The sequence below is a fragment of the Perissodus microlepis genome, chromosome 13 (assembly GCF_051167445.1).
Source record: "Perissodus microlepis isolate ML-2025 ecotype Zambia chromosome 13, ASM5116744v1, whole genome shotgun sequence".
In the NCBI taxonomy this organism is placed as follows: Eukaryota; Metazoa; Chordata; class Actinopteri; order Cichliformes; family Cichlidae; genus Perissodus; species Perissodus microlepis.
This window is the reverse complement of record NC_140473.1, coordinates 24634799-24659877: the sequence shown is the minus strand read 5'-3', so window position 1 is coordinate 24659877 and position 25079 is coordinate 24634799. Positions and strand designations below refer to the sequence as shown.

General features: G+C 42.1%; 1 protein-coding gene across 1 annotated transcript in view; it reads left to right on the top strand.

Annotated features, from left to right (window-relative positions):
• The window catches only part of meis1b (Meis homeobox 1 b), a 77374-nt gene extending 53256 nt beyond the window's left edge, over positions 1–24118 (top strand). Inside the window, exons 9-13 of the mRNA XM_084949480.1 lie at positions 479–555; positions 14596–14654; positions 16448–16537; positions 17180–17277; positions 22157–24118. Of these exons, the coding sequence (XP_084805606.1) occupies positions 479–555; positions 14596–14654; positions 16448–16537; positions 17180–17238 (285 nt within the window). The 3' untranslated portion in view covers positions 17239–17277; positions 22157–24118. The remainder of the gene's footprint in view (positions 1–478; positions 556–14595; positions 14655–16447; positions 16538–17179; positions 17278–22156) is intronic.
• Positions 24119–25079: the final 961 nt, after the last annotated feature.

The following is a 25079-nucleotide window of genomic DNA, read 5'->3' as shown; positions in this document are numbered from 1 at the left end:
TTAATGTTACATATTCCCCACTCTCTGATTACATATGCAGCGGGGTGAAAGGGGGGCCATTGACGCGAATATATTTGTGTAAGAGGCTGCCTAATTACTAGAGCTGGTTCTCCACTTCACTTAACTTTCTAATTGGCTTGCCTTTTTGGCTGCCATTAATTACAAGATTTCATATTCCATTAATGATCGGAGGGGGTGGCACATTAATGTGCACACACTCAGATGTACTTACAGTATACATAGACATACACACAGGCACATACTGACACCTATGCACCAATGAGCATGAGCACACATCTCATTTTCTAGGTCTCATTACAGCGCATGGTTTTGTATGTGCGACTGTGTATGTGTAACCTGTGCCCTGCAACATCTCTTTCCCTGCTAAAAGACACATCAAAGCCTTTTTAAAAAAACAAGAAGCTTCATTAAACAATTTGTGGTCAGCCTTTTCTTAAAGTGTCTCTGTCTCCTGCAGCATCCCTACCCATCGGAAGAACAGAAGAAACAGCTGGCGCAGGACACAGGACTCACGATCCTACAAGTGAACAACTGGTAAGTCATTTCAGAGTTTACATGCAGTCGATTTCAGGAGTTTGACCCCCCAGGCTATCCCAGTTCTTGATGATTAGAATTAATGCCTCCACTCCACCTCTATTTTCATCACACACACGCACACACCATTTACTGAATCATCCTCACCTAGATCAATCCATCTAAAGAGATATGGCCTGGAGTGATTTTCCAAACCAACAGCCTAACTCGGCCCAAACATGAGAATCCATGTTAATTAAGAATCAAACTACTATCTGAAAACATCCAATAAAATCATCCAAGATGCACAACTTATAAAAGAATGATTACTGCTCTGAGACTAATTATAGGGTTTTACTTTGGTTGTCTTATTTTGGGGTTTGTGGCTTTTTGTAGGCTTACCTTTAACTGTGATTAGCATTTGTTTTAAACACTTGGAGAACATCATTTAACATTCATCTGCTCTTTGTAAATTTTTAAAACATACATTTATTCAGTTTATACACTCTGTTATCCTGAATTTTCCTCTTTTTTTCTTTTGCAAATTATCCTGAAGTCTGTAGTACTTCAAATTATTTGAAAAGTAAAATATGAACAGGAAACACTGTATATTCTGATTTGGATAAAAAAAAAAAATCCTCTAAGAAGCTTAGTTACCTTCGTCTTAACAACTCAGTTCAGTCCAATACAAATGTATCTGTGTAGCTCCAAATCCCAACAATGGTCACCTTAAGGTGCTTTATATACTAAGGTATGGATCCTACAATATTAGACAGAAAATACCAGAGATCAGACAAACTCTCTTTTAACATGAAGGTGAGGAGTAAAAGAAAAGGGGGAAAAGAGCCCAAAGAGACGAGGATAAAGCACAAACTATGGAAGAGAGTAGATAAAGGTTAATGATCCAATAGTGGCATATAAATGCATCAAGAGTGAAAATAAGGGAGTGGAGAAGATGGGAAGTCCCCCAGCAGCCCAAACCCGCATCAGCATACTAAGGCATGGGCAGGGTCACCTGCTCCAGCCCTGTGATTAAAAAGGAAAATTTTAAGGCCTGTCTTCTGAATTTAAACTGGGAGCTGATTATATGGGAGAACAGCGTGATAGCCAAAGGAACTGCATCCAATTACTCTGACTGCAGGCTTTTGGTTCCCAAAGTGAACGAAAGTCAGTCGGAGAACAAAATGACCATATATTATTGTTATTATTTAGTACTTATTTTTTAACAAGGCATTTGAAGATGTCCTTGTTAGCAAGCAGCCTAGCATATTAGCGGACAGGCTGATTGCTAACTAGCCTCTGCAAATTACTGCTCTGTAAGTGCCAACTGGCCTGTTAATTGGGCATGGACTGAGCCATAAAATAAGGTTGCTAAGTATCCATTTTAACCTTAGGTAATACTGTAAAAGGTAAAAGGAGGCCCTGTGTCCTTTTGCGGCTAGTCTTATCAGAGAGATGGCTATCAGCACATGCTTAGTGTTATTAGCCATGTCTAATTAAAGGGGCTCAAGTCTGGGTAACCAAGGCAGGGCCCTTGCAGAGGGTGTTTGATCTAAGCAGCCCTTAAAATAATCCTTGAAAGTATCAGTGAGTTTGCTTGGTAGGAGCATGAAAGTGGAGACTGCAGAAAAAGCAAAGAGGAGGAGTGAGAGTTGAAGAGGCAGACAGTGAAAAATGGATGAAGAGAAGGAGAAAGGGAGAAGGGAAGAAAAGGAGATGAGACATGATAACTCCCCATTACCAGTGGCCTAATGATGTTAACATTATTCCCAGCCATTGTTTAATCTGAGACCTCAGAGACAGACAGACGTTAGATTAGGGTATGATGTATCAGTCTTTGGAGAATTCATTTTATACCAGGCCAAAAACAATACACACACATACTGGTGAAAAAAGGTCTCCGGACCAGGGGGAATCCTAGAGGTTATCAGATCACGTGACCCCTCTGAAATCCATGGGGATCAATCCTTACAGCTGAGATAAAGCCAAACTCTGTGTGCACACACGCCTGTGTCTGTGTGTGAGTCACAGACAGTCACATGAACAGTAGCTTGGTCACTTAATACTGACTGTGTGTTCTCAATCTGTTTGTTATATTTATTGGTAGGGGAATAGCAACACACCCCGAAGGTGTGTATGCATGTGTATTTGTGCAATACCAACACACACTGTGTAAATCGTAGGAGGTTAATCTTGGTTTGTAGAAGATGTGTGTGTCTGTGTGTGTGTTTAAAAGAGAGGGACCGGGGGTGGTTAATCTAAGGGGTATTAGCTGTTAAACCCTCCATGCTGGGATCCCGCTGCCCCCTCACATTTTGTTGTATACGTGCGTGTGTATGTGTGTACACGCTTGTCCACAGGCATATTTCCATGCATGGTTCGGTTGTTTGAGCAAGCGAGCAGTACAGTGTGGCATGGAAGGGCGATCAAGGAAAACAATAAAGTGAAAACATGGAGTGACAAAGAGATAAAGACAAAGAAACTGACCAAAAAAAGAGAGAAGAGAAAAGGAGGCTAAGCAGAAATGGAAGAGGGGGGAAAAGATGATAGAAACAAACGAAAGAAAGACAATGACAGAGTAATAGAGAGCGAGGGGTTACGTTAGGGGAACTGCCATTTCACAGTCATGTTGTTGTGCTGGTTGGGAAGCCCCGTCATTGGGTGTCTCCATAGCAACCCCCAGTGATGTTACCTTCTGACCTACTGATTTAGTGAAGTCAATTTTCCTAGATGTGATTCTGTTTGTCAGTGCTTTGGAAAACCGTACTCACAGACATATATACAAATGAGTACACAAACACGCTTCACATCTCGTGTGTTCGCTTGCAAAATGGGTGCAAAAGAAGACTTCCAAAAGCATAAAACGCCTAGTGGGAGTGTGTTTCACAGTCACATGCAGGCCATGGGCAATGAATTCATGTTAAACAGCTCAGGATGTACCGGGGTCATCCATGATCCGTGCTTATTGTCCCAACAGGGGACGACTTAACAACTGACAAAGAAAAACTCTCGTCAGAACATTAAGAACACACACTCTTCCTTTCTTCCCCTGCATCAACATAGACACATACAATCTCTTTATTGTACTGTACAATGTGTGTTACCTCACATATATTGCATAATCGCACACTGCAATACAACCATATACTCTCCCTCTGTCTCCCGCACCATAGATGTGTTAACACACATGTTGGTGTGCATTATTGATGAGTGAGCACGCGGTAGGGCTCAGCAGATTAAATAAAAATGCTAAAGGCCGGCAAGGGGCGCAGATCACTCATGAATTATTGGCAGAAATACGCTGCACCAGGGAATCTCAATTTGAATGGCAAAAGTGTGCGCGTGTGTGTGGCAATACATGTTCACATTTACAAAGCAGAATCATATACAGAGAATTTAAGAATATTCTATAGCAAACAGAAATTTCTCACGCCCCCTGACATAAACGAGTAACAGAATGATGTACATTAAAACATAAGTGCAAAGTCTCCCATAGACTTTATAGAGCAGTATAGTATGTCACAAAGAGCACTCACCCATGTGAATGCTTATGATGTTAAAAGTTCATTAACAAACCTGTACTGTAAATTCTAAAGAATAAATCAACCACAAAGAAAGTATTTTTTTATAGTTTTTAGTAGTTTATAGTATGCATTATGTTGTGTTGTTTAAAAAAAAAAACAAAGTAAATTTAATCTGTTTTTTGTTCCAGTATTATTTTAGTCTTCTAATAATTTTGGGCTACAAAAAGTTTTTGCTTTTTATCTCATCTTATTTCACTGAGCTGTAAAACTTACACACAAACTGCTGCCACCTCACAGGCCTGGTGTTGCATGACAAAAGCAAACAGCGTGACAGAAAAGAGATAAAATCTGTGTGCAAAATCAAACAAATCTTTCAGGCTTTTATTTGCATTGCAATTATGATACTGAAAAAAAAAATTCAAAAGGATCTCCAAAAAGAGAAGTTCTTTTGTTTCTTCGAGTGCATGTACTTTAGGAACACAAGCGCATATGTTCTACTAAGTGAGAGCTGGATTACACTGTCCAAACTGTTTGGTTATGTTTTTCAGAGGCATGTCAACAAAACAAAAGCAATCCTGGGATGGAGCCATAGGGGGAAAGAATTCTCATGTCTCAAGGAGACGATTCATAACTGACCTCTCCTCAGCATGCGATATAAAGATAGCTGGATCAGTTGATTGGTAAAGAAAGAAGTCGAGGAATAATTCGATTTAGATCTGGTGATAGACCCGTGTTTATATCTGTCGGCAACCATAGTATGGACATGTTCTTTCACAATACAACCTTTTACCTGCTCGAACAATTACATCATTCTGGACTGAGCCAGGAGCTAAAAGCTCCATGCGTAACATATAAAATGTCTTTTTTTTTTCTCTCTCTCGCTCTCTCTACTCTCTGTTTCTCTGGATACAGTCAGTATCTCTGTGCTAAGTTCTCCTAACGCTCCAGTGATGTAAAAATCGATGGCAAGGTCATCAGGTTTCCCTTGTTGGCTGCCCCTCCCCTTCCTGCCTGCAATTTAATAATACCCCTTTAAAGGCAGTGTTTAAGCCCCGCCGAGCAATTGTTTTGTCAATAAGACCTCCTTTTACGAACGTCTTAAAAGCATGCACAGAGTGAGAGTGAGGGAGAGAGAATGAGAAAGAGAGGTAGTATTTAAAAGGGCAGAGTGGACGGACGTTCAGGCTACTTAGGAAAGGGGGGCATGGCACATACATATGCTGCTTATCGGGTTTCTGAAAGCACAGGCAGGGGGAACATAGAGGAAGAGGTGAAAGAAGGGAAGGGGAGCAAGTAAGGGAAGAAAGATAAGTGGAGCAAGGTGAGAGGAAAAACACGCAAAGAAGAATGACAAGAAGCACTTGCTGTTTATTATTTTTACCTAATAAATTGGTTAATTCAACTTAGGTTGAGGATCTAATTTTTTTGTTTTGTTTTCGGGTTCCAGTAATGTTGCTCTGGAACTGAGATGTTGTTAGACCACAAAAAACGTTATTGGAAGAACAAGAATGTCAGGTTAGGTGGTGTGAAGGCCTCTGAAGCATATGAAGGAAAATCTAGGTTTAAATCTTACTACCTCTATTTGCCATGCATATTTCCTGCTCAATAAGGCATTCATATTGTGTGTCCAGTCTGTTTTGTCACTACTTAAAGTAGTTAAAAATGTCATTAATGCATCTGGCAAACGTTGCCATCAAATACACAAATACACACAAAAACACAAACGAAAGGAATCACTTTGAAGGAAATGTTTTAATATCTGGAAGAGTTGATTACCAAAAAAGATCCACCTATTGGAAGAATAATAAACTGTGTTAAACAGTTGAAATAATGAGAGCAGATGACAAGAAGTTTCAGTGTTCTGCAAGCTGACAGGCTAAAGAGAGAGATGCTGGAACTTGTTCACAGAAAGTCTTCTGAGGTGTGTGTTTGTGTGTTTTGGAATTAGCAGGCCAAGTTTCAGTCTATGCCCCGAAGCTTGTTTCGTACACTGCAGCTGTGTCAAGTTGCTTCAGCCTGAAACTCCTCGACATTACAGGAACCCCCCCCCCCAAAAAAGACACACACGCACTTGCACACTTTTCACTAGATGTGACCTCAGCCTAAGATTTCAACACTGAGGAAAAATGTGAAAATAATTTCAAGAACAATATTTTCTTCCCTTGGTTTGAAGTCTGTTGCTAACAATAGTTCCATACAGGAAACTTTAGCCTGTGCAGACACAACCCTGTCTTTACTGTATTATGTCAACAAAAGTGTGTGTAGACACGCGCGCGCGTGTGTGTCTGCACACTCAAATAGGTGTCCATGTGCAATGACTGACTACAAAAAACACCATTTCTCCTCACCCCTACTGCCCTCTTTCTTCCCCTCACTTTCTCTATTTCTCTTACATCACAGCACGCTGCCCTAGGCCAAACCTGCATTTCCCTTCATTCGCCCCTCTCCCTTTCTTTTTTTTACTCCCTTCCTTTTTTTATCCCCACTCCTCTCTCTTGCTTTTTAAACCTCCTTTTGTTGTAGAGGAGGGGGTAGTCCAAAACATGAAAGGCGGCGCAATGTGAATGCCCGGGATCTGTGTTGAAGCACACATGGTCGCTGTCGTACTCGCCACCATTAGTCAGTTGTTGTTGTTCTCACGCTAATGTTTTCTCATGTTGATCAAACACTACTGTGAAGTGAACCAGCAGGACGGCGATCAAGTGCTGCGTGCCAAAGTTAAATATCGAGGAAAATAGGACAGCTTCTCCCACAATTAACAGACAGAGGACTGACAGTGATTTTATGCAATTAAAATATGTGACGGTTCCATGTAGGGGATTTGTTGACAAAGCATAAAATGAGAATGTTTCTGCCGGCACTGACACATGTGGCAGTTGCCAGCCAGTGTTGGTGAGATGAACTGGATCGGACACCCGTGTTTAATGATTATTACAGTAGTGGTAAAATGTTCTAGCAACTGGATTTTTTCAGTAGGTAAGCTGACATTAAAAAGGTAAATTTAGATGTCAGTATGTAAATTTTAAAAATGCATTAGAAGCTGTCATGTCAAAATATTGCTCCTTTTCTTTACTTTCACTCCTTCTTTTGTATTTGCTGACTATAGATGTCTGCTGGTTCTGCTAGTTTCTGGGCACTCAGAGGGATCCCCATAGCGATAGCCGCTGTGAGCCAGCGGGTGGAAGTGACACGCGCAGAGACAGGATATGACACGGGCAGTATGGGGGGATTTAGGTCAACCACTGTGTGTTTGCAACAGTCCCCACTGCAAGCCCTGTCAGCAATACTGTCTCTGTGTGACACGGTGGTCATCTCTCTCTGACTGAGATGTTTGTGTGTGTGCATGTTAAGTTGGTGTGTTTGTGTACACGGGGAAGAAAAACACACACTGTATTTGTTTTTTAAAGCAAATACATATGCAACCTTGCCCATGAAACCTTCATAAACACAGAAAAGTGGAGTGCTGCTAACAGAGCGTTGCACATTCACAAAGAGCAACACGCAGAGACTCACACACACACACATAAACACATTTCGATCTAAGCCCAAAGGCTAAAGGACACATGCTCTGTCCACTGGTGTTTGCGGAGTGGGCAGTGTGCAGGATAGCCATGTTGTTTCTGGGTAAAGCCAGGCTTCAAGCCATACCCTCTCTTTGGCATTGATGGATGACTGGCTCACTGAGTCCAAGACTGTCTGAATGTGTGTGAAGGGAAGCAGGAACAGAGATAAAGAGAGGGACTGGGGTCACATGTGACAGCTGCAGACTCCCTTTTAATTTCTTTTCTCTGTCTTTGTCTTGGTTTTTTGTCTTCTGGTATTGTGAACACTTTTTCTTAATCCTGTTTCTCCCACCCTCTGTTTAGATTTTGCTTTTTGGCAAGTCCTATATAGAAGTCGACAGGAATTGCAAAGCCAGCAAAGTCAGAGCCAGTGAGTTCATGTATGTTTTTCAAGTGGCCAACATTTCCTCCATATACGTCTGAGAGGCACCTGGTTGTCATGGACACACACACACATAACACACTAAACACACACAGCGCTCCTCTCCAGTTTGTGTGTGAATGGTTACCCGTCCTGTTGCTCCACTCTGTAAAACCAGCTTTAGTGCTAGATTCATGGCTCTCTTAATGGACACTGGGCTCTTGGGGAGGAGAGCAACAGGGAGTGTGTGTATGTGTGCGTGTATCCTTACATGCTTGTATTTTATGTGTGTGCCGTAATGGGGATTAAGTGACCCCGTGGTTGTTCTCAGTCTAAAGCTCCTTTTAAATTTCACACTGTTTTCTTAAGTTTTCCTCCATATGCGGCGCTGGATCCTGCTAATCCACCTCGTGTTATTAGGGGCTGTATTTGCAGACCTGCATTTACTTAATGTGTATGTTTTTCAGTGGGTGTGTCTGTAAATAGCTGTGCATGCATTTGGAGCCTCCTGATAAATACTTATATGTTAAGCTAAATTGAAATACAGGCCTCATAATTAATAACAAGAAAGCTACAGACAAACAATCTGATCACATTACTCCTGCATGACCTTACTTCAACCCTACTTGTCAGCTGTTTTCTATATTGTTTTTATATCTCCATGTTCATCGTAGTGTCACAGCTAACCCCAAGGTTATGTGTAAGTTAACACATCTTCTCTACAGACCCAGTGGATAGGGCCTTTAGAGACAGTGTAATATAATCATTACACTGTCTCTAAAGAAGAAAACATTGGCCCCGCAACAAGCAACGCAGGTCTCGAAACTCAAAAAACACCTTTTGCTTTCCAAATGTAAGGAACATTAGAAAGCTAATATTAGCTATTTGTTTGCAAACTGCTGTAGTTAGGTGGTTGCAATGTTTTAGCTTTTCAGAGTTCTCTGAATGATGCACAATCCACTACAATACCAGATGCATGCTGTTTTAGCTTAACATAAAGAAATGGAGTAGCCTAATAGTGACCTATGGATATTTGAATAATCAGTGACAAAATGCTTGCTGCACATGTAGCATACTGAGTGACAGCATCCCAGAGTTTTGCCCCTCTGCTTGGCCCACATTGTCTTAGCAGCATTATTCAGTTTGGACACCTGTGCATTTTTGCTTGTGGGTCTCTCATCTTGTTGGTAGTTCATGCCACCACACGGAGGTGCTTTGACTGTGTTTTCTGAAGGGTCTGCATTAACATTTCTGCTCGCCAGCAGTGATGTGCCACTGTTTTCCTCTTCAGTATGGACATTTAAATGAAATACACATGTCGTCATCTGGCTGCAGGTTGTCATAGGTATATTTTGCTGGTTGATCTGTCTGAGCAGCATTAGGAAAAATGGTGCAAATAAGACAACGGTGCTTTGAACTGGCAAGTGGGCACATGCAGGGCAAGTATTGCTATGCATTAACTGTTTGTACTCATGTGAGTGTTTGTACTTGCTGAAAGCTGCACAGACAATTAAGACGAATCCAGTCATTTTGCACAATGTAAGGCTTACACATAGATAGTTGCAGTAGCCTTTTTTCCTTTTGGCACAGTCTAGATCTTAGCTCAAAACCTTACTTCCCAAGATAAACTGCACCAGTCCCGGTTCCCTGCAAGTGGTCTCAGATGCAGCTGAGATGACTGCAAGACTGATAGGATAAGAGAGAAAACAACATGATGATCCTAAATGCATCACTGCTTTGTGAATATGTCACTATTCCTACAAGGTAACATTATTTTAAGGCATCACAAGTACAAAAATAATACAATTGTAATTATTAAATAGTTTTGGGGTTTTTTTACCTTTTTTTTTCTGCAAATTTTTAATAAGACAATTTTTCTCAATGAACTTTAATATTTAACCAAACTTAACCTGTGCCACTACTCTGGGGATTAATGAAATTCACCCTTCATTAAGTACCGTCTGTGCTTATTTAGGGGCATTAGTCCATATAAAAGTCATGTAAACACAACAAATAAAGCTGAGTCATATTTGAATTAGTCTTGTTTAAAACTGTTCCCATGCTGTAACTGTTTGTGTTGCAACTAGGCATTTTGCAAGCAGCTCTGATAGTTTATTTAAACTAAGCTAAAGCATCTAATCCATGCATCTGACCCGAAAACGACACAGAGGAGGAGAGAAAGAGAAGGCGGGATGGAGATAGAGTGTGGGGAAATGAGAAGGAGGTGATTTATGAGTTAAGTCATCAACTGAGGAGAACAAAAGGAAAAACTCATAACTGTAATTCCCTTGCACACCCACATGCAGTATACTCACACACATACACACATACACAGTGCAGGTACAAGCACGGGAATGCCCTGCCACCCCCGGCTGTGCATAAGAGAATATGTGAGCTGTATAATAAAATAACTAATTACTTAAGAAGATGGTGATGTTCTGGGACATAGGATGGGATAATAAAGTTCTGCAGAAATAAATGCGTGGCTTAGGCTGGGATAACTGTTACTGAATTTATGTGTGTGAAAATGTGCAATTATTATTTTGGATAATATTAAGCAAGAGTAATGTGTTAAAGTCACTTTTTTAAAAACAGCAAGTTTTGAGCAAACAAATAAAGAGTTAAAAAAGAGAGATTTTTTTTTACATTACATGGGTGAATGAGAGAGAGAAAGAGCGCGCGGGCACACCATCAGTGTGTATCTGAAGGATATATGGGCCATGCATTAATTGTGGTGGAGCAGGAGACAATCAATGGTATCCATGCAGTGACAGCCTGATGATAAGCTACATGATTCTACCCGTCAAAGCTTGCTTTCTTTTACTGCGTCTAAATCACATTGATTGGCAGCTAAGAGGAATGTGTGGTTGCAGAGTTATTTTAAGTGGCTGTCAGATTTGAATATGCATGTAAACCTCTGTCGGCGTGCGCAGAAATACACCGCTGGATCCTGATGAATGTATGTGATGCTGAAATATCCAGCGGTGTAAAAATATGAGATGTGTGCAGGCCGCGTGTGCAAAATTCTCTCAGATTACTAATGTAATAGCGTAAGTGAGTGTTGAGAACGTGGGGTGGATGTGTGCGCTGTATGTGCGTATTTGTGTGTTTCTGTGCGTCTCATATTACTAATATAATATCGGTAGTTGGCTCAGGAGATATGCATGTGTGAGTATGTGTGCCACAGATATTGAGAACTCCACATGAATTTAAATCAATGAGCTTGTGGAGTAACCTTTTGTATATCCAATCTGCATCTTTCCACTGCTCGTTATTAAATTATCCCCTAATTGGTCACGCAACAAAGGCAGCTGATGAAAAAGACAATTTCTTGCTTTTAATTGGGCATTTCACGTGTGCTTCGTGTACACCTGTGTGCAGCTGACTCGGCTCAGTATGTCTGTGTGTGTGTGTGTGTGTGTGTGTCGCACGTAATGAGAATAGGACATTAGCAAGGGCTTGGCAGACGCCGTCGCAATCAGTTCCACTCTTTCTAGAGGAGGGAGAGGGGTAGGAGAATTAATCCAGACATTAGCAATCTCAGAAGGAGAAATGGATCCGACAAAAAAGAAAGAAACAAAAAAAACCCAAACAATAAAACTCTGTCTCCTTAAATGACTTTAGTGCCTTCAACTCTGGCATAACACGTGGCCGACATGCGTCTTGATCCACTGTGTCATGGGTGCATGCATATGTCAAACATGTGTGCTCTTGGTGTGAATCCAGCTCACATCCTGACGGTGTTCATACCATGTTGGATTCCAACAAATTTTATTTCAAGTCGTGTTCTTTCCTTTGCCCAACTTTAGGCGTACCACCAGTGGTGTGTCACGCCAAAATAGCCCAGCTATTGTTGTACTGAGTGGAGCTGAATAGTGCAGCTCATTGTGTTGTGATGGGAGCCAGGGGAATGAACAGGCCATAACACACAGGCCCTATAGCACCCAGGGGTCGTGAAAAGGTGAAGCCCCGCTCCATTTTTTCTCTCCTCTGTTTCTCTTTTTCTTTTCTCTCTCTCCATCATTCCATCTCTCTCCGAGTTGTGTCTCTCTCTCTTATTTCATCCATCTTCCTTTCCCTCCTTTCTCTCCATCTCCATCTCCCTCACCCTAACCCCACCAACCCCCCAAGTCTTTCTCTCTGTCAGCTTATTAACGGTCACAGCAAGAGTGTCTGGTTTGCAGACCAGATCCCCTTGCTTTTTTTTTTTTCTGATTCTCTCACTCCTCCTTCCCTTCCATTCTCCCGCTCTCCATCGCTCCGTTCCCCTGGCTGCTATTATGAGAAGCATTTTATCCTTTGTTCCAGCCCCCATGGTGCATCTGGCCTCAGATATAGGGACGACAGGGACAGGAAACCGGCAAGAGTCTTTGAAAGGAGGAGGGGATTTGGTGGGTTAGACTGTAGATTCGTTGCTGTGAGGTGGGCTGCCAGTTTCCACCATACAGGGAAGGAATGATAAGAAGGGAGCAAGCTGGAGAAGGAAACAGATACAAGAAAGAGAGGCATGGACACTGTTGTTTTTTTAGGAGTCGCAATAATAACATCACCTGTAGGTCTAGTAGCAGCAGTAGGAGTAGGATTATTATTTCATTAATACATTGCCTGTTTAATCCTTAGAGTAAATAAATTCTTTTTGCCATATTTCACATCAAGTTTGAAGTCCACATATGCCTTAAGCCCTATTGCGCAAGGAATGAATACCTGACTTTCTAAGAAGTGTACACCTATTGCTGAAAAATCCTCCTTTGTTGCATCAGTGTATGTTTAAAAGAGGTAGAAGCCATGTTGGAAAAGGAAAACAAAGAGACAGAAAAGAGTCAAAGAATAAAAATGGTGACAATAAGACAGCTATGGATGACAAGAGGAGGGAGAGATCAACAGTGAGCTTGCACTGGCCTCCAGTTAACCTTGTAAAGGGTTTGGAGAGCAGTGGAGAGGAGAGCAAAGTTAAAGGAATGCTCAGGCCTCCTCAACCCTCCTCGCCCTCTCCCTTGCTCCTCCTCTCATATCTCCCCCAACAAAACAGGGCAGTGGGGGAGGAAGAGAGAGAGGGGGGGGGGGTGGTGGTGGTGGTGGTGATAAAACTCCAGACGTTCCCTCATTTGATGGTTCTCTGCCATGTCAGTGCATTCTTGCATTCCTCCCTACCTCCTTCTATTTCTTTCTACCCCTTGAAATTCCAAGGTTGTATACTTTATTGTAACAAATACAGAAAAAATGCCCCAAAGCTTCAAGTTCAAAGGTTGACAGAATCTCCGCAACTTTTTTTTTCCAATGTAAAAAAAATTTCACTTCACAGGAAGCTCTGCCTGCATCCCTGCCAAAGCGAACAGTTTTTCTAAAGCAGCTTGCAAAATATAATGGAGCAATTAGGCTGTTAATCATTTTATTTTTCTCTTGGTATCTGCCTTTGCCACCTTCTGTTTGTTTATTTCCCTACAGCGCTGTCCTTACAAGATAATGCAGGATACATATAAGGCGAGAGGCTTCCATTCACTAATTAACAGACGCAGCATCCTAGTGTCGTTTTGCTTCTGTTCCCCTGCTGTCCCTTCCCAAAGCTCTTAACTGCACTGTGTTCCAGCTTTAGAAGTGTAGCAGGACTATTGTTTCCTTAAAGTTCAGCAAATGCTCCCCTTTCAGAGATGAAATAGAAGAGTCCGGTAGGGTAACAGCAGGAACACATAAATCAAGTCAGAAGCCCCGAGAGTCCTCTGTCCTTTGGGTCACCGAGGGTCAAAGGTTCATTTCACAAGAGTTTAAGATGACCAAAGCTGGAGCGCCACCTATAAGTGTGTATGTGGGTGCAAATGTATGTGAATAAATGTTAGGAGTGAGAGAGGGATTAAGAGTGTGTGAGTAAGTAACAGTGTTTGTGTGTACACAATAAATGGCCTACTTGCTTTTGTAGGATGTAATGAAGTATAAAAGATTTTAGTCTAAGACTATACACACACACACACACACACACACACACACCTCCTGCTGTCACAGAGTAACAAATGGTCACCCGTCTTAACACAGTATCACCCAAAACAGTGCTTCTCACTGGTGGCAACATGACATGTTTCTGTCAGCAATACTTCCCACACTGCTACAAGCGAAGCCAAGTGTGTTAAACAGTCAGCAATCTCAGCTCGTTGTGAGGTGGAACATCTCCAACAAGGCAAGATGGGTTAAAATGTTTCAGAGGCAGGGAAAAAAATCGTGGCTAAGCCTCGCCCCACAAAGACCCCAGTGTTCAGGCTGATGTCTGCGTATATGCCGAGGCTGTGCAAGTTTGTACAAGTTGTAGAGTTCTGCATTTTCAAAGACAGCTGCCTTGATTATTAAGGTTGTTAAGATGTGACTTTCACTGTGCCTCTAGTGGGGCTTTACCAGGGATCAGAGATGCTTATGGGAGAGTAATTATTCCATATCATTATTATGGTTAGCTAAGAAAGAGAGGCTGATTTGGCAATATGTTTGTTTTCGTGCTGTGTGCCATGATTTCTAGGTATTAGTCAGCATTTTTGCCTGATCTTGTCTTGAAAAATACACTAACTTTGTTTCTGTCTTTGTCCCTTCTTCCTTTACTTCCCTTTTCCTCCCTGCTCTTCATCTACTTCAGGTTCATTAATGCGAGGAGGAGAATAGTGCAGCCCATGATCGACCAGTCAAACCGTGCAGGCAAGTCTTCTATAGTTACTGTATTCAAGTCGCACAGGCGAAAGCCATCCACACTCCATACACCCGGAGGCCCCTCATCTGGTAAATACAGGACTGATGCCCCGACCCTGGAATGTCCAAAAGATCCAGGGGCTCACCCCCCCCTCACTGTTGTGACTGAGCACTAAAATCAAAACCAAAATGTTACAACATTAACAGCAATCATTAATCAACTATGACATGGCATTTGGAGTGAAAGCTATTTATTAATTATAAAATATAATTTGGCTGAAAGCAAGTTAATGATGAGTGGATTTATTTTTTCCTTTTATCCTCCAAACAAAACTAGCTGTGTTCTTGGTAAGCCTTGCTCTTAACCAGTCCCCCCCACCCATCCCACCGCCAACTTTTTGTTTTTTTCCAGTGAGCCGAAGGAGTTAAAGAAGGGGAAAAAAAAACCACTCGGCCCTTCCTCCTAGACTCAAACCGAGAGACAACTACACCCCTTTCTTTTTTTGGGTGACCGTTGTTTGGCTTTTTGGCTCCAGACCTGTTTTTACCCACGCACACACACCCCTCTCGCTCCTCTCAACACCCTCCCTCTACCCTATTTGTGGCTGGTCCAGGCAGCGAGGGGAGTGAGTGAGCGGTCCCTCTGGTGCATGGCTTGGTTTGGGCTGCCGTAAACTTTATTACCTGTAATAGGGGTCAAAGGTCAGGGTGGCATTAGGGGCGCAGTAAAGTTCAAAGACATTCAGCGGGGCCGAGGTCTTGCTTTTGCTTGACTGACCCCCTAACAGGCTAAATCGAAGGTAAGTGGATTTCTATGAAACTGGGACAATAGAAGTGAGCAAAAAGTAGGAACCCTATCAGGTTTCACTTGTCATTCCTCCCTAGGCAGAGGCAATGTTTGGGCATTATTCAGCAAGAATGACTTTCTATTGTTCCAAAGGAAAACTGATTAGAGCGCTTTTTCGTTCTTTAAATGTATGTGCACAGTAACAATGCACTGCAAACATTGCAGTGTTAAGTGTCAAAATTACTTAGAGAAGCATAAAATTAGTTTGAGACCTTTGAGTCTAAACTGTTCAGTACTTTAGTATTAAAAATCACCGGCAGTATTTTTATGTCTTTTCTGGATTCCACAGTTCCTAACCACAAATGTTCTACCCCTTAAAACTTAGCCATTGGTTTGAGCTCAAAACTTTGACTTCTAAAATTCCATTGAAGATACCAGTTTCCAAACACGCCAAATATATCAGTCTGAATTTTCCATAAATATATAATATAACATACTAGAAATTAAAGTTATTTCCATGTTATGAATGTAAACATCAAATGCACAAAAACAAACTTTTAGACGATCCCTGCGATACCCCCAGAGAGCAAAGTGCGGTAAAAAGACGAAACAACCGTATGTTATGGCCTAAAGTTTAAGAGTAATTTTTATTTGCACTAGCCCAGTTGAGTCATGCTAATATGTTACATTGGTTTGTAATTAGTCAGTCTATAAAAGCAGCTCCTCAACTCTTCCAGATGGTCTAAATCTAGTCTTGAAACAACAGTCCTTGCATATGTGCGCTAAACACCCAGTCCAATCCCTTTTAGAACATTTAGACGTATTAAAGTCTACCAGGGGCTTACAGTGGAGACTCAGTTGCAGAGACATGGAGTAGAATGACGTTGAAAGACAACAGCGGCTTCCTGTGCGTGCACCAGTCAACAGATGATCCCGCCTCGGCCACTGAGCCTTAATTAAAAGCACTAATTGACCACTCTGTTCCCTTCCTCCCTGTCTTCTCTTCCATCCACAGTAAGTCAAGGAGCTCCCTACAATCCAGATGGCCAGCCGATGGGGGGTTTCGTCATGGACGGCCAGCAGCACATGGGAATCAGACCACCTGGTAAGGCTTGCGCAGCGTGTCTGTCCCTTTCTTTCCTCTCTTGCTCTTCCCATCTTTCCTTTCTCAGCTCATCTTCTTGCCTTTGTCTTCTCGATTCTTATGTTACCAGCGTCATTCTTGACTTTTTTTGTCTCTGTTTGCTGTTTAGTATTTTAAGTTTATGCTGTGCAATGCTCCTACAACAGAATGAGGATACACGCACTACATACACAAACACACTGTTATCTAGCCCTCCCCGAATACACCAGAACAGGTGTGGTCAATCACATTACACAACCATCTCCTTCCTCACTCCTACTCCTTCTCACACAGTTCCTCTCTCTCACGCCATCAGGTTTAATCCCAGAGTTTGTCCTTAAGCTCCTCTCTTCCTCCTCTATCCCCTGTTTTCTGGGATTCTCCCAAGTCCCTAACCCTATCTCACCCTCCACTCAAAGTCAGCAGGTTTGGATAAACTGCCAGGCTACTTAACCACCCCTCACCCCTCCCCATCACCTTCACACACCTCACCACGGCAGATCCAGCATGTTGTCTGTCACAGTTAAACCATCATATTATTTCGCTCGGTGTCTGCAAACCATTTCCTAGTTACACTTGGATTAAATAAATAAAGAATTAACAACTTATCTCTGTGTTTCTTAGGACCAATGGGTGGAATGGGCATGAACATGGGCATGGAAGGTCAGTGGCACTACATGTAGCCCTACTCCAGTGCGACCAATCACAACACACAGGGGGATGTAAGTAATATGCTCACTTTGTCACAAACACACAGGCTTTCTTGCCCAAGACTTTTTTGGACTTGGAGTATATTATTAAAATACAGTTCACCACGAGGAAGTATGGAGGGTGCAATTTACAGTAAGATGTTCATCTTGTAGAAATATTCTCCCACAAGATAATTACAAAAATACAAGTACAATGGGAGTGTTTGTGAGATGTCAAAGGTCACTGTTTGGAAAATGGCTATTTTCCAAACTGATATATTTAGGCTTTTTTTTTTTTTTTAAGCAAATGGGTTTTTGTTACAAACAGACTCCTTTTCTTCCCAGGCTGATTTTTCTCTGTTACTCTCTGTCTAACTCTCCCACCCCTTGGTCTGGTGATAAGAGCCTTTGATCACAACCTTGTAACTCTTTGTGTATGTAATGCCTGTGCATGTGTGTGTAGCTGCTTCACTTTCTCACATATCCAAAAGCTACAAGACCTTTTTTTTTTTTATATGTCAGGCAGGGGAGATAAGAGAAGAAGGTTTAAGGGGGGTAAAAAAAGAATGAGAGAAAGGAAGGCAGGTGAAAAGCTGTCATGCAATATTCACTGATGATAATTACAAAAAATCTATTCTATATGAACTGTTTTGTCCACATTTTTTTTATTAAACATGGGGCAGAGAGGAGGAGAGAGGGGTGATGAGGAGGAAGGAAGGCGGGGATGGGTTGGGACAGGGAGTTGGTGGTGCGATGGGGTGGGGGAAATTGGGGGGCAGGTACGACGTTGCTATGGCAACAGACTGATTGGCAAAAATGTAAGCAGTTGTGGTGCAAGGAGAGGGAGAGAGAAAGAGAGCGAGAAGTGAGCGCCCCTTAAGTGTCATAAATCTGCCGGGTTGCTGTTGATGCATGAGCCACATTAATACACACACTAACCAGCTAGAGGAGCCCCCCCCCCCCCCCGTGCCACCCCCACCCCAACCCTTCCCTTCCCTCTGTCTTTCTAATGCTTGCTCTGTCTCTCTCCCTCTTTGTGGTTTTTCTCACTGTCAATTTTGCTCCTCCATCTCTTTCACACAACACCTTTTTCTCTGTTTCTCTCTAATTCTCTTGCCCTCTCTCTCTCCCTTTCTTTCTCTTTCTCTCACCCGCCCTCCCCCCCAATTCCCCTTCTCTTTCCTTCCCTCTCTTTCCTTCCTTCTCTCTTTCGCCCCAGGGCCAAACAGACTCCCACATAATTCTGGATGTATACAGGCTTGGTGTTGTCACAGTGCACAGTGTGTATAAAGTGGCTATGGGTCCAATCGTAGTAAACATCATTGTTATATGTGTGTATGTGTAAGAATTAGCCCGTTTGTACGCCATATGTGCGCGTACCTGTGTGTGCCAGCCTTTCTGGCTACATGGATACTATACACAAACATTGTGAAATACATACATGTGCTGAATGTGGGTGTTTATAACTGTGTGCATGTATGTGCATGTGTGTGTATGGTAATAGGATTACTCCTGGCACAGGGAGGGGACACAAACTAGTGCAAAAATGGAGGAGGTAGCCAGCAGGGTATGGAGCTTAGCTGGGCCTAATTGACTAGATCCAAATTAAATATGCCATCACTAGAGGTGTGACCAATGGATTTGACTTATTCAGTTTACAAAAATAGAGACCATTAACCCTCCACACAACGCGTGTGCTTGTGTGTGCTATAGTGAAAATATATCACCCTTGTTTCTGTCACAAATGTCCACAACTGAAACAATAGCAGACATTCTTGCGTCAAATGGCATATTCCAGGTTTGAAAAGCTGGAAGACACTGTAATAGAAAGAGTATGCCTCAGAATGAGACATGTGTGTCTGTTTATGTGCAAGTGTGTAAACATCAGGGCTGGTTCGCTGTGTCCAAGCAGCCTCTTTCAAGCAGCTGCTAGCCTTCCCAGCAGACCTTGCTTTAAACAGCCTCAATTTGCCTGCTGAATCTCGTAATTGGGCCACCAGAGGAATCCTCCGCGAGACAGGCAAAGCACATAGAAGACGAGTAGACAGAGGAAGGAAAAAAAGAGGGAGAAAGAGGGAGGGGCGAATAAAGAGATGGCGAGAGAGAAAAGAGTAAATGAAAAGAGGGGAGGGGTAGAGGGAGTAAAGGGAGGAAGGAAGGAATGAGGGAGGGAAGAAGAGAGTAGATGGGAGAGGGATGGTGACAGAAATATTTCTACTTTTCTTCACAAACGGAACGTTTCTTTACAGCTTCATCAGCTAGCCATTACTAGCTTCTAGCTTGTCTCTGTCAAATATTGCTATTTTCCTTTCTAGGTCAATTAAATGTAAGTGATGTGTTATATTCTTTCATGACCAATTAAATTAATAGGTTATTACATGAAGGGGGGGGGGGGGGGGGGGCGGGCGGTTATCTTATTTGATTAAGAGAGCACAGGTTCATTATATTTTATAAGCAATTTTCATTAGCAGAGTTGAGATTTTGTTTCCGCGGGGCTAAATTGAGCGGTTATTGTGCTGAGGAGTGCTGAGCGTTGATACAGAAGGTGTGCCTAGCAGTCACATTGCAACATTAGTTAAAACTAAAGCCAATTAGTCCTGCTTAGTGAAGAGCATTATGCTTTCCACCCAATGATGATTACAGAGCTTCTATCCCCTTGCGAAACAATACACCTGTCAGCAGAGATGAAGCCCAGCAACTGAAGCAGAAGTGAACTGAGCCTTTGATAGTGACAAGAGTGACTCTCAGATGACCCTTACCCCCTTTCCCTTCTTCCTCCCCCTTGCTTTTTCTCTTCCACAAAATTAGCCAGGGGTGGCCCCGGAAAACTGTAATTTTTAGTTTCATGACAATTAATTATAGCACAGAGCGTATGGAATTTTTCTGGGCCTGCCCACTTGGAGCTTTTCCCAAAATGTCGGGCAGAATGCTTGAGTGAACGCTGTCTGTAACCCCTTTGCTGCCAGTCTTGGCTGGAGACCCTTTGTCCCAGGATTCATTGCTCCAATCATTAAGCACAAATTTGTTAACCTTCTACGCAGAGGTCAAGATCCCTTCCCTCATCCCATCAACTACCACAAACCTTCCCACTGTCACCCCCTCCACCCCACCCTAAACTTATTTTTCTGCTGGATGAACTTTTACTATAAACGAACACTGGGGGGAAAAAAGAGGAAAAAAAAACAGGTCCCAATGGGGATTTTGCGCCCCCTTGTATTGTCCATGTGAATGTGTGTCACTGTTGATTTGGCCCCTCTGGAATCCTTCTCAGAGGCTAAGAAATGAGGGTTACAGCTCAATGTATTGATTGGCTTATTAACTGAAAAACCTTATTAGCAATGTGTGCTCTCTCTCAAACACGCATACCATTTATTAGACCCTTGACATGTATTTACCGCAGTAATGAGGACAATCTTGTTAACCAGGGGAGAAACTGTAAGAAAGCCAAACAAACTAAGGGCGAGAATCAACAGATGAATGGATTGTTGTCCTGTGGTTATTAGACATACAGTATGCTTTCTGATTTCTACTACCCTTTTCCAAAAACTGCATCGTAGATATTTAATGTTATGGAAATTTCATAGATCATTTCCTTAACACTGGCCTGTGCTGCTTTTAAAGTCGCATCCATAATAGTTTGATTTATGGTAGTGCCACAGGTTATGTTTCAAAATAGAAAGGTTACAGGCTGGATGCCACTGGCTGAATAACTCCTACCACCCCCTCCCTTGAAAACAAGGTAAATGAATCTAACACAGCTAACATAATAGCTCACCCTTCCCTTACGCAAGTGGCGCCTTTTCTCTTCAGGTGAAAAATGATGTATGAGGGGAATAACAATCGAGGGCCCTTGCGTTCACTTCTCTATTGTCCTACTCCCGCTGCACCTCCTTGTCCTTTTCCCTGCCTTCCTTTGTGTCATCTGTAGTGGTCCTCTCATTTGTGTGGTGAACACGTGGACAGGCCCGCGGCATACTCAGGTGACAGGCGACTGCGAGCCTCACCTCTCCTTTGGTTTTTGACTACAATGGCCGCAGATCCTCAATGGTGACTTTCCACTTGCAAAGATAGATTACTGCTTTTGTTGGCTTTAAAGAGAGGAATGCAGTGAGAGGTGCCGGTAAAGATGGTTTTCTTTACATAGTTTTTCTATTGTATGAGCAGGTCTGATGGTGTGCAGCAGGTTGCACCAGTTTAAGTTGTTTTTGGTTAATATGTGACGCAAACAAGTCTTGTCCAGGCATATTACACTTTAAAGCAAGATTAAACTGCATGCCATGTTAGTACTGACCTGAAATAGTCTTATGTAGTCATCATTAATCAAATGTTGACTGGCGAACAATCAAAAGGTAATTTTAAGTTTTCTCAGAGTCCAGTTAAAGAGATTATCCAGGAAATGCTAAGCACAGGCCTTGGTATCACTTCAAGTCGATCATGTGTGTTTGGTTTCTAAGTCCTCTCCTACTGTTAAAGAAGCATTACTGCTGGTGTAGGATTAACTCACTAAACCTTCCAATGCGCTCCCTCTCACTCATACAGCCACACAGTGTCAGTGAAGGCCACAGTTTGGTCTTTTTTTGACCCAGATTAACACTACGTTGAGTTTGCAGTAGTTGCGACATACTATACTGTTTCAGTGTTCACATACTATAAGTGTAACGTGAGAGCAAGTATGATGTGATCCAGTGTTGTATTAAATGAACAGTTAATGTCAATTTCATATATTTTGTAGTTAAATATTTTCTGCCCATGTGGTGCAGGCAGTATGCTAACTCGCTCCAGTCTTAAGATTTTTATGACCTGACTAACATTTCCAAATATAGTGGAGTTTTTAAAACAAAAAAAACTTTATACAGAAGACTGCATTTTTTAGTGGAAAACCATTAACCATTTTCATCTTCTCTTTCCATAGACGCGCAGGGCAAACCAGGGGATCTTGTGTCTCACAGAGGCCTATAGAGCTATGGAGGGGGACTTCCGGACTTCCTGATGGGGACAACAAATGGCAGTCCCTCTGTTCACCTCCAAGATCCAACACATTTTATTTGGCTGGTATCTGCAGCATGGGAACTTCCGTGACTGCCAACAATCCTCGTCTATATATCTAGCAAAGGTGATACATAGAAAACCAAACTTCACTCCAGTCAGATGAACCCCTGTCCTGACAGACTCCTGCTTCTTCTCTGGAGGGCACCAGACCTCGCCCACCCTGCTGCTGCCCACCCAGTTAACATGGATTCCTCCATTAAAGTGATTGTGATTGCAAACGTACATGACCCACAAGACATGCTGGGCTATTTGCCTGTACCCTTGGTGAATGTGGCACCTGTTGATTTAGTCTTGACTCTTTGGCAAACAAAAGAGACTTCCTGTGAGGAGCACTCCACTCTTTGGGACGATGGAATTGGACCAAAGAGAAGCCAATGTCTGTATCTGATAAGACACTAACAAAGCAAAAGAGGTGCCCTTTAAATAATATAGTGGATTGAAACCTGGAAGGAGGGAAAGCAAGAGTAATGAAATTAAAAGTATAACTATATCAACCCCTAGTATGGGAAGCAAGTGGAGAAAGAAAATATACTGTATACTGTTGTAAAATTACGCTGGACTCTCACAAGAACTGGGAATTTAAGTATTGTAAATGCTATTGTATTGTTCTGCATATTATGTTGTTTCTAATAGATTTTTTTAAAAAAGGATGTGAACTTTTTTCTCTTTTTTTTTCTGTTTTTTTTTCTGTTTCTTTTCCACACTGTGTGTGAGCGCCGTCTCTCCATCAAATTTGCCCTCGTGTCCCCTCTCCCTACTCAATCACACTGCAGTTTTAAAAGCAAAAAGTAAATAAATGAACAATTCGATCAATCCGTCATTTCTTGAAGGGCCTTTATTTGGATTGCTTGGAGTACAATACTGATTGAGATCTTTTTTCCTCTGCATAGGACACACAGCCCTTTCATGAAACACACAGCAAAAGCTGGTGCAGCTAATTGTATTTATGTTACATTGTCTACACCTTGTCACTCCATCTTTTTTTAAAATTATTATTATTATTTTCATATCAATTTATTATATCCTCCTCTACTGGTGGACGGTTTCTATTGGTATAAAAAAAAATCTGATAATGTTTGGGGTAATCAAGCTCATTTAATATCCAACCTCAGTGAACTCGAGCTACACAAAATTTCTAGTAGCTAACATTTTGGACAAACAAGATTTTTAATCTGGTTGCCACTATGCTGTTTTTTTTTTGTTTTGTTTTTTATATAAAGAAACAGTGTAATTGTAAAGATGGGGAACAGACATGATACACGACTCCTGTGTATGCTCACAAACAATCTAAAAAAAATCATTGTGGATGGGAAACTACAAGTGTGTGTCCCACAAACATGTTGTTTCCTGTTTTTCTCCATGTGTGTCTGTGATTGAGGGCTTCTGGAAGTCTATTTGCAGTGTTTTAGTGATGTTTATGTCACATGGTTGAACACTCGCATGGCCAATGGATTCTCTTCCCCTTTTCGTTTGATGCAGCCTGATAACAGGGAGAGGCAAAGGCTATGGGGAAACACCATTTATGCCACAGTCCATTCATTTTGATTTAACCAGATGATGTAATGCTGATCAACAGACAGGAGAGAATGTAAAAGTCACTGTGCGTGTCAGGATGCATGTGAGGGGTACCGTGCATGTATGAGAATGAGTGTGTGTGTGTGTGTGTGTGTGTGTGTGCTATCAATGCTTCCATTATCCATTGCTTCATACATGTATTACGCACATCTTTAAGATTCATTTGAAGACATGTTTCGTATGCTTTTCCTTTGAAGGGTGTATATGTACATCTGTGTTGTAAATAAATACTTTTTGTCAAATAACAGAATTCCTAACTATAGTCTCAAATTATCTTCCGATACACAGGTATGACATATAAAACACATTATTAGTCGTTTAGGAGTTTTAACAAAAAAAAAAAAAAAAGAGCAAATAACCTCAACTGATTTTTGTTAAACTAGATTAGTCACAAACATGTCAAATGCCCACTAAAGAAAGGTAGAGGATCATTTATACTTAAAGAACATGCACTTAAGTCAACCCTCCTCCCATTGCTGCGGATAATGTGCAGCTAATGCATGCGTTATGCTGTAATTTTCTCACACAGAAGAGAAGAGAGGAAAGAGGGTCTCGATAAGAAAGCGAATTATCCTTCATTTAGCATTAAAATTCATTTAGGTAAAATTGCTACAAACGTGTAAATGGGGTGATTAGTTCTCCCTCATGCCTTGTTGCCCGCAGTCAAAGGGCTCCGCATGAAGCCCGGCGCTCTGCAACCGAGGTTGTCTCCGGGATACTACGCGCTTCAGGAGAAAAAGGCTGAGCCGATTGAGCAGGCGAGCGCGTAAGAGCCGGGCGAGTTCTTTTTCTAATTGATACATTTCAGAGAGCAGCCCTGCATCCCAAAGTCAATGTCTGTCTCCCCCCCCCCCTCATACCCGCGAACAAGAGAGAGTCTGTTTTATCCATAACAATATGTGCGTATAAATCAATACTCTACCCTTCTTTCTCTCTATCACTCCTCCGAGCAACTATTGTGTTTTTACTGCCTTTGCCGAAGTGAACGCTATTTACACTAAAGAAGGGAAAAGGGAAAAAAGGCACGCTCTTAAAAAACCCGGGCGACGTTTTAATTGCTTCGCCTCTCCACCATGGCTGGAAAATCCGAGGCTGTGAAATGTGAATTCCTAAGCCTGTAGCCGCTGGGAGCTGTGGAGACAAGAGGAGAAAGCCCATGCTTGACTGCCCTCTTTAGGGAGGCCTGGTAACTGTCTGGGGCAGGGACGTTT